General features: G+C 39.7%; 5 protein-coding genes across 6 annotated transcripts; 3 read left to right on the forward strand and 2 right to left on the reverse strand.

Annotated features, from left to right (window-relative positions):
* The first annotated feature begins 73 nt into the window (after positions 1–73).
* On the forward strand, positions 74–1,545 carry LOC117570651 (DNA/RNA-binding protein KIN17). The gene is made up of 2 exons (XM_034252422.2): positions 74–1,069; positions 1,129–1,545. Exons 1-2 carry the CDS (start codon positions 98–100, stop codon positions 1,327–1,329), a joined length of 1,173 nt encoding a protein of 390 aa, XP_034108313.1. The 5' UTR covers positions 74–97; the 3' UTR covers positions 1,330–1,545.
* Positions 1,546–1,966: 421 nt separating this feature from the next.
* LOC117570652 (vitellogenin-1) lies at positions 1,967–3,346 on the forward strand. The gene is made up of 4 exons (XM_034252423.2): positions 1,967–2,202; positions 2,266–2,525; positions 2,583–2,718; positions 2,777–3,346. Exons 1-4 carry the CDS (start codon positions 2,010–2,012, stop codon positions 3,316–3,318), a joined length of 1,131 nt encoding a protein of 376 aa, XP_034108314.2. The 5' UTR covers positions 1,967–2,009; the 3' UTR covers positions 3,319–3,346.
* Positions 3,347–3,582: 236 nt separating this feature from the next.
* LOC117569025 (DNA primase large subunit) lies at positions 3,583–5,377 on the reverse strand. Its single transcript, XM_034250015.2, has one exon. It carries the CDS (start codon positions 5,224–5,226, stop codon positions 3,619–3,621), a length of 1,608 nt encoding a protein of 535 aa, XP_034105906.1. The 5' UTR covers positions 5,227–5,377; the 3' UTR covers positions 3,583–3,618.
* A 24-nt stretch (positions 5,378–5,401) lies between these two features.
* LOC117569027 (zinc finger and SCAN domain-containing protein 22-like) lies at positions 5,402–6,934 on the forward strand. The gene has a single exon (XM_052005947.1). It carries the CDS (start codon positions 5,452–5,454, stop codon positions 6,751–6,753), a length of 1,302 nt encoding a protein of 433 aa, XP_051861907.1. The 5' UTR covers positions 5,402–5,451; the 3' UTR covers positions 6,754–6,934.
* Positions 6,935–7,025: 91 nt separating this feature from the next.
* On the reverse strand, positions 7,026–12,686 carry LOC117569024 (toll-like receptor 4). 2 transcript variants are annotated; one of them, XM_034250013.2, is made up of 7 exons: positions 12,216–12,685; positions 11,472–12,154; positions 9,538–9,768; positions 9,224–9,445; positions 7,513–9,134; positions 7,312–7,439; positions 7,026–7,251 (listed from the first exon to the last, which is right to left on the reverse strand). In XM_034250013.2, exons 2-7 carry the CDS (start codon positions 11,863–11,865, stop codon positions 7,026–7,028), a joined length of 2,823 nt encoding a protein of 940 aa, XP_034105904.1. In that variant the 5' UTR covers positions 11,866–12,154; positions 12,216–12,685. The 2 variants fall into 2 exon arrangements, with proteins under 2 accessions (XP_034105904.1, XP_034105905.1); XM_034250014.2 differs by lacking the exon at positions 9,224–9,445 and having other exon boundaries at positions 12,216–12,686.
* Positions 12,687–17,126: the final 4,440 nt, after the last annotated feature.

Genomic DNA, 17,126 nt, shown 5'->3' on the forward strand with positions numbered 1-17,126 from the left:
GTGTAATCGATTTTCCTATTGCTGTCGACAGCTGTTCACCACCAAGCCAAACAAACGTAAAATTCACGAAATTCGCACAAAGATATAAACATTAACAATGGGTCGCGCTGAAGCTGGTACTCCAAAGTACCTTGCCAACAAAATGAAGGCGAAGGGCCTTCAGAAGTTGCGCTGGTACTGTCAGATGTGCGAAAAACAGTGCCGTGATGAGAACGGCTTCAAGTGTCACACGATGAGCGAGTCTCATCAGAGGCAACTGTTGCTGTTTGCGGACTCGCCTGGCAAATTTCTGCATAACTTCTCCAAGGAGTTCTCCGATGGTTACATGGAACTGCTCCGTCGTCGCTTTGGCACCAAGCGTACAAACGCCAATAAAATCTACCAGGAATATATTGCGCATAAGGAGCACGTGCATATGAATGCCACACGATGGCTGACGCTCTCGGACTACGTAAAATGGCTCGGACGCACTGGTCAGGTGGTGGCCGATGAGACGGAAAAGGGTTGGTTCGTCACATACATTGATCGCAGCCCAGAGGCCATGGAACGCCAGGCAAAGGCTGAGCGCAAGGAGAAGATGGAAAAGGATGACGAGGAACGCATGACGGAGTTCATTGAGAAGCAGATCAAGAAGGCTAAGAAAGATGAAGAAGACGGTGAACCACAGGAAAAGTATACGGAATTAAAACGCGAGGAAGAGCAGCCATTAAAGCTGGACATACGATTGGAGAAGAAATTCCAACCAGATTCGATCCTAGGTAAATCAGCGCTAGTCACAAAACGTTCCAGCAACGACGTCGATGAAAAAGTGTTCAAGAAACCCAAGTCAATGCCCGCAGAGAGCAGCAGCAGATCTGCATTGGATGAGATTATCAAGTTGGAGGAAAAGAAAAAGGAGCGTGCCAATCGTAAAGATTACTGGCTGCATCCAAATATTGTAGTTAAATTCATATCCAGTTCGATGGGCGACAAGTTCTACAAACAAAAGGCTGTTGTCCAGGAAGTCATTGATAAATACCGCGCCAAGATCAAGTTTCTGGATACAGGCGACAAGCTAAAAGTCGATCAGGTAGGTAAAAGTAAATAGTTGCCCAATTCCAATTTATAATTGTTCGTTTTACATTTTAGGCACATCTGGAAACTGTGATTCCCGCTTTAGATAAGGAAATTCTGGTTGTTAATGGAGCTTATCGTGGCTCTGAAGCATTGTTGAAGAAACTGGATGAACGCAAGTATTGCGTCAGCATAGAGATCCTACATGGTCCATTGAAAGGACGCATTGTAGACAACGTACAATACGAGGATATCTGCAAAATTTACGGCACGTGAAAAAAATGCCGTATTGCCAATTGAATAAGTAAGCTTAAGATTAGATTTTGTAATCTAATGTTGTACAATTTAAATAAGTTTTTGTAATAATGTTACAGTCGTTCTGCCCAAGATATGCATAAAATTATCATTGATATCATAAATAATACGTATCCGCAATGTCTTACATATTTTCGGAAAACTTTTTTCAAGATTATATTTTTGTTTTAGAATTTTATGTAACAAATGTATTAGAGATACAATTCCATAGCAAAACAGAGCAAATGAGAATTAATACTTAATTTTATTTCAAATAAGAACATGTGTTTTAAAAATCTTAATAATTTGGCTCTAACCCAAGATTAAGAAGAATGCCAAAATTGTAAATCACTCATTGCATGTAATTTTTAATGTTTTCGCTTTTTGATCTACAGTTACTATTTATTAATATAAACTACTTGTTTATGTTTGGGCAGAACGTCGTTAAATATGACACATCTGGTGGCAATGACATTTACTAGATTTAGGTAAAATAAACTAAGCGCGCCGAAACATATGTGCTCTTTTTTTTTGCAACAATGCAAACAATGGGTTTTTAAGAAAAGTTCGACACCGTTTTGCAAAATGCTGAATGTAAGCGGAGTATTCGAGTAAAACGCGGAAACAGTTTAACTTCAGCCGCGTCGCAAACTCTTTTAAACATGCGCTTAAATTCGAATTTAAGAAATCAACTCATAGTTTTGATGTGTTTAGCTTTGTGTATAGATGCCAAAAACTCGAGTACGGATTGGTGGCAGGGAATGCCTTACGCTTTTATGGATATACTCACCATGAAGATGAATTTATTCACCGCATTGCCACTTGAAGTTGCCGCCACAGTCATTGACACTTTGTGTATGGATGTAGAGAACTTGTTGATTGATGAAGTGGAAATTAAATAGAAATATATATTTGTAGGTTCCTCAACTCTGTTTATGACTGGCGTTCCTCCGCAAATAACGCCAGATATAACCAAGATGCACTTCCAATACATGACGCCTTGTCTCAACTATTCTGTTCCCTTGCTGGAGGCTGAAAAGCTGTGGATGCATCCCAAATTTCGCCAGAATCGTAAATTGGTAATTCTGGCCACTGGCTGGACAAACACAGTCAACGATTCCAGCGCTATAGCAATGATTTCCAAGGCTTTTATGTGCCGACCTGGCGTTAACTTTGTGGTATTAAGGAAATTCTTTCTTTGAAATATCGCAGCACCTTTAACAATTCTTTTGCAGATTGTGGATGCCGCCTACTATGTGGATACGCTGTATAAATGGTCCGCCTTGAACACGGATCTGATAGGCGAGCAGGTGGCCATGGGATTGCAGCATTTGATCAAGGCGATGCCCTGGATGGACATACATTTAATAGGTGAATTGTGATGCCCTTGGCTTTGATGTCAAATACTAATTCTATTTTGTATGTTTAGGGCATTCCTTGGGTGCACACATCATGGGAACTGCGGGGCGCACATTCAAGAAGCTCTCCGGCCATTTAGTGTCACGGATAACAGGACTCGATCCTGCCAAACCTTGCTTTCGCTACGAGAAGGCGCTGCCTGGGCTACAAAAAGGCGATGCCAGCTTAGTGGATGTGATACACACAAATTGTGGCATTTTGGCCAAACGTGATCCTTTGGGTGATATTGATTTCTATCCAGGCGGTGCACATCCCATTAAACCAGGTTGTCTGACAATTGGCTGCTCCCATACCCGAGCCGTCGAATACTTTGCCGAGAGCGTGTATCCAGAGTATCAACGCAGTTTTCTGGGCATGAAATGTGACTCATGGACGGCGCTGAAGCGACGCAAGTGCATCTCTGAAAACACATCTACAATGGGCTATCTAATCAATCGTAAAGCGAGAGGAATTTACTATGTTGACGTCAATGGCTGGAGTCCGTTTGGCAAAGCGGACACCATCTTAGCACCAAAACATTTTGTGTGCGATAAAACTAAGTGTTTAAGTTAGATTGAAGTTACATTAAATTATTATTATTGATATAGATGTTTGTTCGGACTTACTGATTATCAATCCTCGGTCTAAACCTTATCAGCTACGAGGCTGTATTCTTTACGCCGCAGAAGTTGCATGAAATGCATACCATGAAATGATATTTGTTTTAGCATAGACTCGGGAGAATTACACATTTTTCCTGTAAGCATCTGGAGGCTGCAGATAAAAATGACCAATTCCCATTCACGAAATTAACAAGCTCATATTAAAGTTAGAAAGTTATATATATTATAGATTATAAAGTTAACGGTACATTTATTCAGTAATTTGTGTTAGATCTAGATCATCGTCGAAGGCCTCGGCGATGCCCTTTTGACTGAGGTACGCCTTCTCCTGGGATTCAGCAATGCGCCACAGCTCATCATCATCGTCACCATTGAGCATGGATCTATTTGCAGCTCCTCGGATGCCCGCTCTTTTGTTTGTCGGCTGAACAGGACCTGGAGTACGAGTTGACTTTTGTCTATTACCCATGAGTATTTGGCTTTCCTCGAAGTAGCTATTGGGATGATTGATGGTCGGCTCCACGTTGGAATTGTGTGTGAGCATAAAGTATTTGCCGCAGGCGAATTGATAGTGTCCTCGAGTCACAAAGAACATGACCTCCTCGATGGCACCGGGCGAGAGGCCGTAGGCGGCCAGTTTCGCCTTGACTGTAGGCGGATCTAGCGATTTGTAGGGGCAGCCGTGGCAATCTCCTGGCGCTGCCATCTCCTTGATAATCTTCATGCAGGAGTAGGGTGTGTAGTTGACCATGGAACCCTTCTTGCCATAGTTATGATGAATGTTGTACTCATAGCTGCGGGCAAACTTATCCACATCCATTTTCTTGGTGAACTCCTCACGCCAAAAGCGCAACGAATCCTCAAGACTAACGCCAATGCCCTTCAAGAAGAGACCGTACTGCATCCGACCGCCATGCTTAATGTGATGCTGGCTGCGTATGTGATCGTGGCACATGCGCATGCACAGCGGCATCGATGTCTTGGAGAGCTGATCCAGCGATTCGATGGGCACAGATGCATCCTTGCATACCGTGTAGTCCTTGCCGGTGTACGAGTTGTGCAAGGATTTCAGCATGCGGGAAATGCGTTCATCGGCCTCCACATCGTTGATGAAAGCCTTGGCTGCTTGCATGCCACGCTCAATCTCTTCCAACTGCCGGGCAGCCACAATCGAGACCAGATCGTGTGTGTTCACATAGGCATAACCCGCCTTCAGATAGCAGCGACGCGTTCGCACCAAGTCCAGCACTTGTGTGAAGGGCACCTTGTAGAATTCGAGCAGTTCGATCTTGGCCACACTTTGACCCACCGTACTCTCGTACAGACCATCCTTCACCTCGTCCTTCTGGGCCTCGGTCAGCGGTTGTATGTGAAAGCTGTTCTCTTCCAGAAATTGTTTAATCTCAGCGGTGCTCAATGCGGCGAACTTGTACTTGAAGAACTCCATTTCACGTGCCACAAACCAGCGCAGCAAGTCCTCCGATCGACAGTAGGCCAAGCGCAATATAAAGTGTGACAGATAATCTCGTCGACGCATCTGCAGATCCGCTTCCTGTTTGATGCCGCCACTGTGGCTGCTGCACATGCGCAAATAGCCGCGTAATCCATCTCTGGTCAATTCAGCGTTTACGTATTCCTTCCAGTCATCGGACATCATACGAAGACCCTTCGTTGTGGCGCGATCGAAGACACGCAATAGACGCAGACGCTCCAGGGCGAGATCTTCGAATTCATCAATGTGCACATCCTCCGTGGGCGGGAAATGATATATCATCACATTGTGCGGAAATTTGGATTCCAAGCTAACCACTTCTACTTTGACATCATGGCGTGCGCGTTTCTTTAAATTAAAATCCATGTTCGCGTTGTTCTCTATCTGTTGTGGTACTGACAATATTGGCGCCAAAAATATTCAGCAACAGCTGTCGCACTTATCGATATGTAATTGGTATGTCAGTCTATCGTTGAAGTTGACTCGCATTCGTTGGCTTTCGATATTTATTCGCTGCCATACTTCGATAAAATAATCATATGCTCAATCGATTAATAATATTAACAAAACAAAACAAATAAAATCTGTGAAATGGATGAAGTTTGTCGATTTTGTACAATGTACGCGGACACTCTTCAGCATATATTTGCTGTTCGTGATCAGTTGGACAATGAACCTCCGCTCATACATATGCTGGAAAGCTGTACAGACTGTGAAATCAATGCATCCGATGCATTACCCCAAAACATATGTGAAAACTGTGTATTAGCTGTTAAAAGTGCATATCAATTTAAGCTGAAATGCGAAGAAAGCCAAAACTATTTCAAGGATCTTCTTGGTCAAACCGACCGCAAACCTGACATCAATGAACTCACCACAGGCAGCTGGTGTATGACAGACAGCGCCATAGGCGAAGTGCACTTAAAATCAGATGTAGACCAAACATTGGAAGTTCAGTTCAAAGCGGAGACCGATGACAGCCTAGAGAGCAGTGGAGAGAGAACAGTAGAAAACAGCTGGTGTGTGCCAGAAAGCGCCATAGGCGAAGTGCACTTAAAATCAGATGTAGACCAAACATTGGAAGTTCAGTTCAAAGCGGAGACCGATGACAGCCTAGAGAGCAGTGGAGAGAGAACAGTAGAAAACAGCTGGTGTGTGCCAGAAAGCGCCATAGGCGAAGTGCACTTAAAATCAGATGTGGGCCAAACATTAGAAGTTCATCTCAAAGCGGAGTCCGATGACAGCGATAGCTCAGAAAATAGTGGAGAAAGAATAGTGGAAAGAAAATGCTACCCAAAGCGTCAATCCAATCACAAAAAACGCTCCATTTTTTGTGCCATTTGCTGCAGATGGTTTCCCACAGATCACGACTACAGACTCCACAAACGCACGCACGCCGAGCAGCTGCCACACAGCGGCTACAGACACTACAAACTCACGCACTCCGAGGAGCTGCCATATAGATGTACTTCCTGCCCTCTCAGATTTTGGACCATTCAGAAACTAAGGAAACATTTGGTGACGCACATGGGCGAACGACTCCACAAGTGTCCACATTGCCCCAAGGCATTTACACATTTGTGTCTGCTCAAGAAGCACAGTTATGCTCATAATGAGGACCGCCCATTTCAATGCCCATATTGCCCAAAGACGTTTAAGCGCAACCACGATGTGACCAAACACAGTATCGTGCACACCGGACTAAAGCTTTATCAGTGTTCGGAATGCAACAAGAGCTTTGGCAGAATATACGATTTGCGAGTGCATGCCGATCATCTGCATTCTTCAAAGCAGGTGTACATGTGCTCCAAGTGCCGAAAGACGTTTGCCAAGTCGAACATGCTATCGCGACATGTGAAATTCTGCACGGAAACTGGTCAAACGGGGACGTAAACAAAACAACGAATCCAATTAACTCGAATTAAAGCCAAAACAGCTGTGTGGAAACAGCTTTAATCGATATACGTGTCGTCACACTGCGTTCGATAACTCACAACTTATAAATATAAGTTATCGATAAATACATTGGGAATATCTTCTAACAGCTATTTGAATATGCAATATTAGAATTCAATTATTTTTGTTTTATTTTTATACATGTATCATACATATATCAGGTACTTAAGAAAAATCTGACTAGAAGAGCTCTGCAGCCTTTTGGCGTTCTAGGCCTTAGAATCTTTTGTGCCAATACCAATATATTCCAGGGACTTTCTTAAGCGTTTCCAAAACAATTTGCGTTCCTCCGTTGATGGTTGTTTGCCTGCTTTGCTTGGCCACTTAATGTAAGTTTTGATGTCCATTAAATATTGCAGTGTCTTTGGTCGTTTTCTGCGCGGTATATCCTCCAAAAAGACAAGTATCAAGTGTTCCTTGCTTACCTCAAATATGCTGCAAAAACATATATATAAAATATTTGGAGACTGATTTGATCTCTTATTGGAATCTTACCGATGTTGAGCCAAATACATTTCAAACTGACACCAGTGGCTGAGCAAGAACTTTGATGATATCAGCAACATTAGAGAGCGTGAACGATCCATGCACGAGATAATGTTATCGAGAATAGTGACGCCAATCTGTGAAGATATGAAAATATACAATATTTCAAGTATGAAGTGTATATATTATTCACTCAATTTAATAACAAACCTGAAAATCACGCTCGTGTAGGCAAATCGAGATATCACCAGACTTTTCCACATTCGGCAGTAATTCTTCAAGCACCCAAGGACGATCATTCTGGCAGTAGCTAATGAAGATGTCATAGACCATATTAGGATCATGCTCTGTAAGATGATGAAATTTATCCAGTGACTCTTTGGAGGCTCTCGACAAAAGCGCCGCCGACTTGAGCGATGCATAATAATAATGAATATGCCAACGTTTTAGATAAATGATGAAACCCAGAATGCTAGCACCCAAAATGCTGCCAATAACGGCTGTTATAATCATAACGGTGTTGTGGATTTGTAACTCCAGATCAGCCATTGCACGAACTTGGCAATTTAACTGATCCACTTGTATCTGATCCGTTTCATTGAAGCACCAATAATTCGTCGCCTCGTAATCTAATAGTTGAAATTTTAGCGAGGTGTCGTTAAAGGTCTTTGTGGTTGATGATGGGCACGTTCTGGTTTTCAGATCCGAAGTAACAAAGTGGAGTTTTCTAATCTTGTTTAGTTGCTTAAATTCCTTGATGTTCTTATAGCTGTCCGTGAGCAGTGGAATGATACGACTATCCCAGAAATCGCGCTCAAACTGCTTATAGAAAAGTTTGCTCAATTGACTCCAGTTAGTGCGATTGAAGAGCAGGTCTCGTGCTGAATCTTCGAGTACTTCATAGGAGCAATTGGCTTGCTTATTATTATTGGCAGCCACCTCGACGACCTCGCGGAGCATGCAATTGCAAATGAAATTATTGTCACCCAGACTGAGATACTCTAGATTTTCGAAATCCTTAAGCATTTCGGTGGAGAGCATGTTGATGTTGTTACTGCGCAAGTTGAGCACACGCAACGATGAATTATTCCGGAACACACTCTTGTACCAGTTGCCGATGTGATTGGAACTAAGATCGAGGACCTTGAGGCTGACCAGAGACTCAAATACATCGCTCGACAAGGCATTGATGTTGTTGCCAGCCAGGCCAAGGACTAGAAGATTTCTTAGCGGTTTCGACCAACTTAAATCCCCAAGATTGGAGTGCTCAAAGTACAGACATTTCAGTGTATCCCCAATGCCGTCGAAGGCATCGTCCACAATGTTGTAGGATACGAAAGAATTTCCCGATAAGTCGAGTCCCTCGAGTGCTGTGTTCTTGAAGAGTCCATTGCTCACCATGGGAAAAGATGTATAACACAAGCTAAGGTACTTTAGTTTACTTCCCAGGTGTGTAAAGGCCACCGCACTGTTGCGTGTTATTTTCGAGTGGGATAAATCAAGATAGACCAGCTCTGGTAGCATTTTAAAAACAGTCTGATAAATCTTTAAGCCATAAACCAAGTTCAATATAACCTCGAGCGTGGGCATCGAGAATTGGTAATTGTAGTTCAATACGTTTGTAAAGGATAGATCCAGATACTGTAGTCCTTGTATATGGTAAAAGGTATCGGCCTCCAATGTCATGATCTTGTTGTTCGAAATAAACAGTTTCCGTAAGTTTGTCACATTGCGAAAAGCTTCTCTGGTCAAATACTCGATGCTGCAGTTGCTGACGTCCAGCTCCAAGAGTTGCGGCATATTTGGAAACTTGGCCCAAGCAATGCTTTCCTCTAAATGGAATAAATAAAAATAGATTATTATTTAGATATATAAAGAAATGCATAAAGCTCGAACGCTTTGGAATTTTTTCGTGTCTTACTTGAGTAGCCAAATAATCTGTGCATTATCTGTAGTTTACGTATGTGATCCTCATAAATGAAATCTTGTGTGTTTGGTGTGTCTGTGTCTTTGTTGTATTCTAGTTGTAAGCACATTCGATCATACAGATCAATGTTACCATTGGCAAGCAGTTCTTCTCTGCATTTATTGTGCATTTCATTGTTTGGTTTAATTTGAGTGTCTTGCAAGAATCTCTCAATAGCTGAAATTTTGCAAAAACGCCTATAAATAAGTCTGTATGTGTTTTGTGCATCTACTTTGTGCGCCAAATTATATAGAACATTTTTTACTCACCTTCGGCATCCGCATTTATTGCCGAAAACTGATTGCCTTGTAGTGACAAATACTTTAGTGAACCTTTCATTGAACTCAAGGTGATATACGGCGCTGCATTTAAGTTATTATATGCCGCCGAAAAGGCCTGTACTTTTGAAAAGTTTAATCTTCCTCCAAACTTCGATTTGAACAACAAATCCAGATCTTTTGATATATTGCCATGCGAAAGATCCAAATACCTATGTGTGGCTGTAAGAATGAATAGTATTTCAAAAGGTTAGTTCAAATGCTCGGCAATCGATAATTATCAACGTTAAACACTAAGGGGGCATATCGATGTAGCATCTATTTATTATCGATGTGCATTAACATGATGCTTATCGATGTTCGAAATCCATTCAGCATTCATTGTCGATACGGTCAACACATGTTTTTTACGCATCTCCATCAAAATACAAAAATAAAAAATGGATAATGTTTGCCGGCTGTGTGCCATGAACTGCAGCTCGTTGGAGAATATATTTGCTAAGCGGGACCATCCCAACGATGAGCCAATGTTTTTGGTTTTGCTGGACTATTGTACTGGCCACACATTTAGGCCATACGATGGCATGCCTCAAAACATATGCGGACCCTGCATTATGGCTGCAAAAAGTGCATTTCAATTTAAACAGAGAGTAGACCAAACTCAGAAATATTTCAAGGATATGCTGAGTGCAAATGAACATAAGACAAACATAGATGGACTTAGCACTGGCCAATGGTGCATTTCAGAAAGTGCTCAATTGCAACCGATTGGAATGCAGAATAATCCACTAAATGCAACTGAAGATGAGGATGAATATGAGGATGAGGACAGTGAAGAATGTTCTCTAATAAAGGAAACAAACTCGACAAATTTGAGGGCGATTAAAACTAATAGGAGCTCAATGAAATTCTGCGAGAATTGCAAGTGGCCACTTGAACCAGATCCGCCCCGTGATGGACGCTCCTTTAGATGTCCGTTGTGCTCTAAACTATTTCGCACAACACGAGGCTACAAGACTCATTTGAATGCTCATACTACAGGGATACCATACGAATGCTATGCGTGTAAGAAACAGTGCGAGAGTATCCAAGATCTAAGGAAGCACTTGTCGACACACAAAGATCGAGATCGTCCATTCCAATGCCCACATTGCCCCAGAACTTTTACCATGTATGGGCGCTTTAACAACCACCGTTATACGCATAGCGATGAACGACCCTTCAAATGCCCCCAATGTCCCAAGAGATTCAAACGAAACGCTGAAGTGGCCAAGCACAGCATCGTCCACACCGGAGAGAAGCCCTACCAATGTGCTTTGTGTCTCACGGGCTTCGCCAGACTCCAGAGCCTGGGAATACATGCCGACAGACATTCGGAGACCGACATGTGCTACAAATGTGCCAAGTGCCCGCAAGTATTTGACAAGCCGCGTTTGCTGTTACAGCATGTCAAGACCTGTCCAGAAGTCGCAGCATCCAAGCACGAAATTCGTTGATATCAAGAGGACATTGTGATGAAGACTCAGAAGTTTAAAATAAGTCTTATTTAAACAAACGAAATGTGGCATTGTTAACACTTATTGTAAGCAATATTGTAAAAATATTGTAGAGTCTGCCCGACAACGAGATACTCGGTTGACATTTTAAGAAAGTTCTAAAAAAGTGTAGACATTTTCTGAATATTTTTTTTTTTAATAACATTTAAGTTAATTAAGTTTAGTATTACATAAAGAAGTTATTCAGTTTAATTATTTTTTTATCGTTGGGACTTATGTAAGTTTTAATACGGACTGAAATACGTTTTTTTTTTTATTTATTTATCTTTTTATAGTTAACTTATATTTGTAAATAAAAACTTTTTTCACAAAGTTCTGGCTACTGTGTTCTTTGGGTTATAAAAATGTATATTATATGATTTTACTTACAGAATCTGGCATTTGTGGTTCTTAGTGTACCATTGGGATATACCCACCACAAGATGTCTTGCTTTATGCTGTCCAAAAGGCAAGTGTTTCCATCGTCAGTGTCGTATTTAACGAACAGCGATTTAAGATTTGTTTCACCTAACGGATTGTCGGTGTTATCTATTTCATCGTCGATATCCTGCGATAGACTCTGAATAGCTGCAGATAAGCTCTCTTTCAAGCGATAGCTCTCTTTCAAATGGCGCCCAATATGATTTGGCCAATCTTCAGATTCGTTAGCAGTTATTTCAATGGAATCATTTGATTCCTCGTCAATTGTTTGTGCAGTAGAAATTGTTAACTGTGATTCACATAGAATCAGCAAGAATATTAATATTTTTACTTGAATATACATTTTACAGTCCTTTTCAACGTATGGATGATTGGTAAATCGAAATTCGCGAGTTACTTCGAATTTTCGTTGTTATTATCAATATGTTGCGTTTCATTTATGTTTTTCCGTGCGTTGTAGTTTTTATTATATGTACACAATTCTCACACTTGCTCATTTATGGCTTTAAACACATTAGTCAGCATATTCTACAGTAAATTGCCTTTGATTTGTTCACAATTCGTAGATTATATTCTATATTATTGATCGATTTCAGCGACAGAAGCGCTAATGTATACCACACTTTAGGGAGCTGAAACGAGACTAATGGTCAGAAATCGGAAACTCGATGTATATGAATAATTTTATGATACCAAGATAGGGCTTATCAATTTTGGCAATATTTTCTTTCGCTTTTCAATGGGTTTCAGTTATCAGTTTAGCAGCTTTATGGCCCTAGCCCGCCTCTTTCTCTCTCACTCTCATTCTCTCACGGTATTTCCACCCACGCCTTAAATAGTTCATCACGATATGGTAATTAGAGCAATGTATCTCTCTTTAAGCCCTGAAGTCTCTTATCATAATAACCTTAAGAGCGCATCGGGAGACAGAAATCCTTGTTTTTTAACTTGTAAATTGGCTGTATTACTTTAAAATGGCCTAAAAAATGGCAAATAATTCAGATTATTTATTGTTTAGCTGATACGTTTTGAGATATGGGCCGATTGATAAGATGGTTATAGCAAATCTGAGATTAGAAGTGGATTTTGTTTTATTTCTGTACCGCACTATATAACTTTTAAATCATTCTTTTCGCGTGTAGTTTTAATCTTGGTTTTGCAATTTTTCCAGACGTCTATGAAAAAATATATATACTTTGCGGTGATTAAAATTATAAGACATTCATTCATTCATTCATTAATTATTAAATAGCAGAATACACGAAAAGCCGTACAAGTTCTAGTTTAGCAAAAAATATCTGTTTCACAAAGAGCGGACATTTCATATTTTTAAAATTAGAAAAGTTTAACTGACTATGTAAGTTTATTCACCTGTAGAAAATGAATAATTATTTGAATATTCAAGTTAATTGGGCGCCAAGTCTTATCGTTTGTTACTTATCGTTTCTTACTGTTATCGTTGATCGTTTCCTTGCGCATTGGTATAGTTTTTATCGATATCAATCGATTGAGAACGCGCATTCGACTTCAAAATAAAAACAAGCTCTTCGCGCCTTCAGTCAAAAATAAAAAATAACTACAAAATGAATTAATTTTACTGTTGTTGCGCGGCAGCATATCTGAAAACATTGAATGAAGATATGAATCACCTCTGATTGTTATTCTGTATGCTTGTATCAACTAAGAAGTCTGTGAACAGATTTACTGCCACAAACAATGTGTGCTGCGTGAATACTTATCAATTTTGCAATATTTCCAATGTTTTGCAATGAAATTTAGCAATCGGATTATAAGTTTTATAGCATGAGTTGCGTTTCTCTTAAACTTTGGATTCATTTATCTACTCATTCTCTTATAGCAGTAAAATCTAAGAGTATAATATATTTCTGATTGTTTACACATTATTCATTCGTAAGCAATCGGTATTACTTAAAAGCTATTAATACCGAATTATTTTGATTTACTGCCAATCTGATACGACTTCTGGTATGGCCCAATTTTAATTTATTGGACTAATACCCCAAATAAATTTAAAATCACACTTCCCATAAAGTAAAATCAATTGTGTGTGATTGTCTTATTTACCTTTGGAGGCCATTCCAGACCTACGTAAAAATAATGACGGGAATGCGTTTTTTATATCAACTTTACACTTTAATTTAATATGTTTTAATTATAAACAAGAAACGTAATTTCAATTCACGCACTCTTTTTGCTTTGCGCGAAAATAAAAGAACTCTGAGATTAATTTATTATTATAATTTTAAACCAATATATGCTGTCAAATTTTAATTCGTAGTTACATTAAATGTTAACAACTCAATTTTTTTTTAACATTTGAATGCGATTTTTGCGCGGTTTGTGTCAAGCAAATCGTTTTCCAACACTAAAAGTAAGAAATGCCTTACGGTGCGTGACACGAAACGTTTTGGCTCGATTCGAGTTTGAAGTCACGAGCAACAATCACCTTTAGTTTATGCTAAAGCAATGCCACCCACCCTCCTTGCTCCTGATTTCTGAATTAAAACACACAACAGACGACGACGCGTCGCAATACTCGTTATACTACATGGCGTGCAAAATAAGTCCAACCACCCAAACCACCCCGCTGGGGTGAATCGCCCCGCCGCCGTTAAACTGGCTGGTTAAACAACCACCTTCTGTTTTCGCTCTCTCTCGCTCACGCTCCTGATCACGCTACTTCTTGTCCCGCTTCGACTGCATCGCTGACCGGCGCTCGTCGTGCGCTTTGTCGAAGGGAATCCTCGGCTGGACGTGCTGCTCGTGTATGCGCTCGTCGCTTGTTTTGTGCTTTGCCAGCATGATTCGAGTCGCGTGGCGCGTTTGGCTGTCAGTTTACACGCGTCGCCCGCCGTACGTGGGTGAAAGTCCACTCGCAAATCGAGTCGCAAACATTTTTGATTGTCTATCAACAGACTCTCGTTCGTATTTGCCATCGCACTCGTACAACGTGTTGTTACCAACGCATCCGTCGGTTCTTTGTGAGTCACCTTAGCAAAAAGCCGGGAAATATAAAGTATTGTTTATACCCGGCCCAACGCGTTGTAGTGTCTGCGTTGTCTGCTCGAGCGCCACTTGAAAATTTTGTGAATTCTGTATTTATGTGTGTGTGCGTGTGCGTGTTTTTGAAATCTCTGTGAAAATGGCAACTGCCAAATGCAAACAATGGCCCTTCTGATTGTCATGGCGTCTTTTTCAGCACCACAATTTGTATCCCCTCCAAGTGGCACTTTAGTTTACAACTGACTTTTTAGTGCACCACCAGCTAATGGCTGCAGCTTAGATTGCTGGACAGGTAAGCGATCTCAATTAACGGTATGTCCGCCACTGAGAATGAGAGAGAGCGAAAGAGAGAGAGAGAGAGGAGTGTGCAATTTGGTGTTCCTCTTCTTCTTGTTGTTGTTTGTTGGTGGTGTCTTTAAAATCACATGCAATTTGGGGTGTTTTTTAGCTGACGGACAGGTATGGGATAATCAATTGAAAGTGTACCAAAATAAAGCTCACTTAAAGAGAGCCGACAAAAATTTGATAAACATTTACGATAAACAAAGATATGATAATTATTCTTTGCTTATTTGTTCGAACTTTTGAATACAAAGTTGTTAGAAGTTGTGTGAGCTATGACAAATAAATTGTATTCAACGCAGTTCTAACTTGTCTTACAATTTCTTAACTTTCCTAAAAAATGAAGAAATGTGTATAAATATAATCGGGTTTTGGGTATGTCTTTACATTTCGACAAATTACTCTAAATAGGCAGTTCAAAACGAATCAAAACTTATTTTGTAAACCTAAGAAATACATTTTAACACTCTAATTCTGTTAATCTGCAAACATTTATGTTGGTTTAGTAATTTATTATAAAGATCTCATGAATTTATATATTTTTATCAAAGACCGTATATAAAATAGAGAATATTATGAACAGACATTACTAATGAGTTAGCTATGTAAAACCAGACTTGAGTGTATACACAAACCTATGAATAATATTTACACTCATATCAATACCTTCTTTCAAATTAAATAGAACTCGAAAATCAATATTATTATAGCTTTGTTCTGTATAGAAAAACAACTAGCTCAACATCCTGTATACTATTTTCTTACAGTGAAAGTACTTTAACTGAATTCCATAGAAATCGTAAAATAATATTATTCGAACTTTGTTTAGTGTAAGCAAACAGTCAGAGAAATATGTTCGCATGCTATAGTCAACGAGCATTGTAATAACGTAAATTGGTTTACAATATCGCAGGATAATTACTAGCTACGTGATATAGCATATTACTCGGCTGAATGACAGGCCAGACAGTGTAATCGACAGCATGAACAAAGGGAAAGTCCAAATAATTTGCTCAAATGTTAAGAAAAACACCATTTCGGTTCTTGTCGGTTTCCTTTGGAGTGAAACTGCACACTGCTGACCTTAGTGGGGGTTGTCCAAAAATGGAATAAAAGTGGCGAAGAACGCCACAAACTGCACACACATCGTGAGGTAGTAAAATAATGAATTACTGACATGCGATAGACAGCCAAGGGAAGTAAGAGAAACAGAGAAAGAGAACAAGAGAGAAAGAGAGAAAGAGAGCGAGCACTAAGTGAAATGGGTATTTTGTGTTCATATTTTAAATAAATGGCTGGGGAAAAGTGAAAATTACGCATATGCCACGTTTAACACTCATAAAATGTAACAACATTCTTTTTGTGATGGGTGATGAAAAACGCAACGAACGGTAAAAGTATTTAAAACTGAAGCACAGCAAACTTTTTAGTGGTTTTCCAAATGAAAAACTATTAAAAAGTGCAGAAAATTCTTTGCTCAGGTTGCCAAGCGACCAAGGGACACAAGCATGCGAATCAGGGGAGTTAAATGTGGAGGATAGACAGACGGTGAGAAAGAGCAAAGAGTTCATAAAAAAAAAAAAAAAAAAAAAAAAAATATTGTATATTACCACACTGGCAACTGACAGTGGATGTAGAATATTTAAAGTTAGTTTAACCTTCGCTTGTCATCTTGCAAAGTTAAGCACAACACAAAAAGTAAAACTTTTAGTTTGCTTTTCTTTAATTTAATTTGCAAATAGTTTTTGCCATCGTCCAAACTAAAGCCCACAGATTGTTTTAGTAGTTTAGTGTCGACGTCGTCGTCGTCGTCGTTGTTTCTTGCATTAAATCTTCGGCCATTGCAGCTGGCGAAGCTGTCTGCCAACGAACATGAGACTTCCCTTAGAAGCTTATAATTAATGAGTATCTTTTGAGCTGGCTGATGGTATTATCATGTTGTGCTAGTTAACATAAATGAAGTCCTGCAGTTTAGTGTTACCTGATTGTATATTAAATATTTTTCATGCACATTCTAAAAAGAACAAAAGTTTTTTCATTTTGCAGCACTTTAATTAAATATTTGCAAAGTGGCTTCAGGAGATGGTCGTAATTGAAATTATATTGAGACTAGCACACACTAAAAAATATATTAAAAGTATTTGATAAAATTCTTCAATTCTTTGTCAAATTGAAAAAATATGTATAAGTATAATAGATATATATGGCAAATAGGAATAGAAGAACACATATTGTAAA

The sequence above is a fragment of the Drosophila albomicans genome, chromosome 3, assembly GCF_009650485.2.
Source record: "Drosophila albomicans strain 15112-1751.03 chromosome 3, ASM965048v2, whole genome shotgun sequence".
Lineage (NCBI taxonomy): Eukaryota > Metazoa > Arthropoda > Insecta > Diptera > Drosophilidae > Drosophila > Drosophila albomicans.

Coding starts and splice junctions, on each gene's coding strand:
- LOC117569025 (XM_034250015.2), bottom strand. CDS start 5,226: ATGGATTTTAATTTAAAGAAACGCGCACGCCATGATGTCAAAGTAGAA.
- LOC117569024 (XM_034250013.2), bottom strand. CDS start 11,865: ATGTATATTCAAGTAAAAATATTAATATTCTTGCTGATTCTATGTGAA. Junction 9,769..11,471: donor AACCACAAATGCCAGATTCT/GTAAGTAAAATC, acceptor TCATTCTTACAG/CCACACATAGGTATTTGGAT. Junction 9,135..9,223: donor CAGATTATTTGGCTACTCAA/GTAAGACACGAA, acceptor TATTCCATTTAG/AGGAAAGCATTGCTTGGGCC.
- LOC117570651 (XM_034252422.2), top strand. CDS start 98: ATGGGTCGCGCTGAAGCTGGTACTCCAAAGTACCTTGCCAACAAAATG. Junction 1,070..1,128: donor ACAAGCTAAAAGTCGATCAG/GTAGGTAAAAGT, acceptor TTTACATTTTAG/GCACATCTGGAAACTGTGAT.
- LOC117569027 (XM_052005947.1), top strand. CDS start 5,452: ATGGATGAAGTTTGTCGATTTTGTACAATGTACGCGGACACTCTTCAG.
- LOC117570652 (XM_034252423.2), top strand. CDS start 2,010: ATGCGCTTAAATTCGAATTTAAGAAATCAACTCATAGTTTTGATGTGT. Junction 2,203..2,265: donor CACAGTCATTGACACTTTGT/GTATGGATGTAG, acceptor ATATATTTGTAG/GTTCCTCAACTCTGTTTATG. Junction 2,719..2,776: donor GATGGACATACATTTAATAG/GTGAATTGTGAT, acceptor TTGTATGTTTAG/GGCATTCCTTGGGTGCACAC.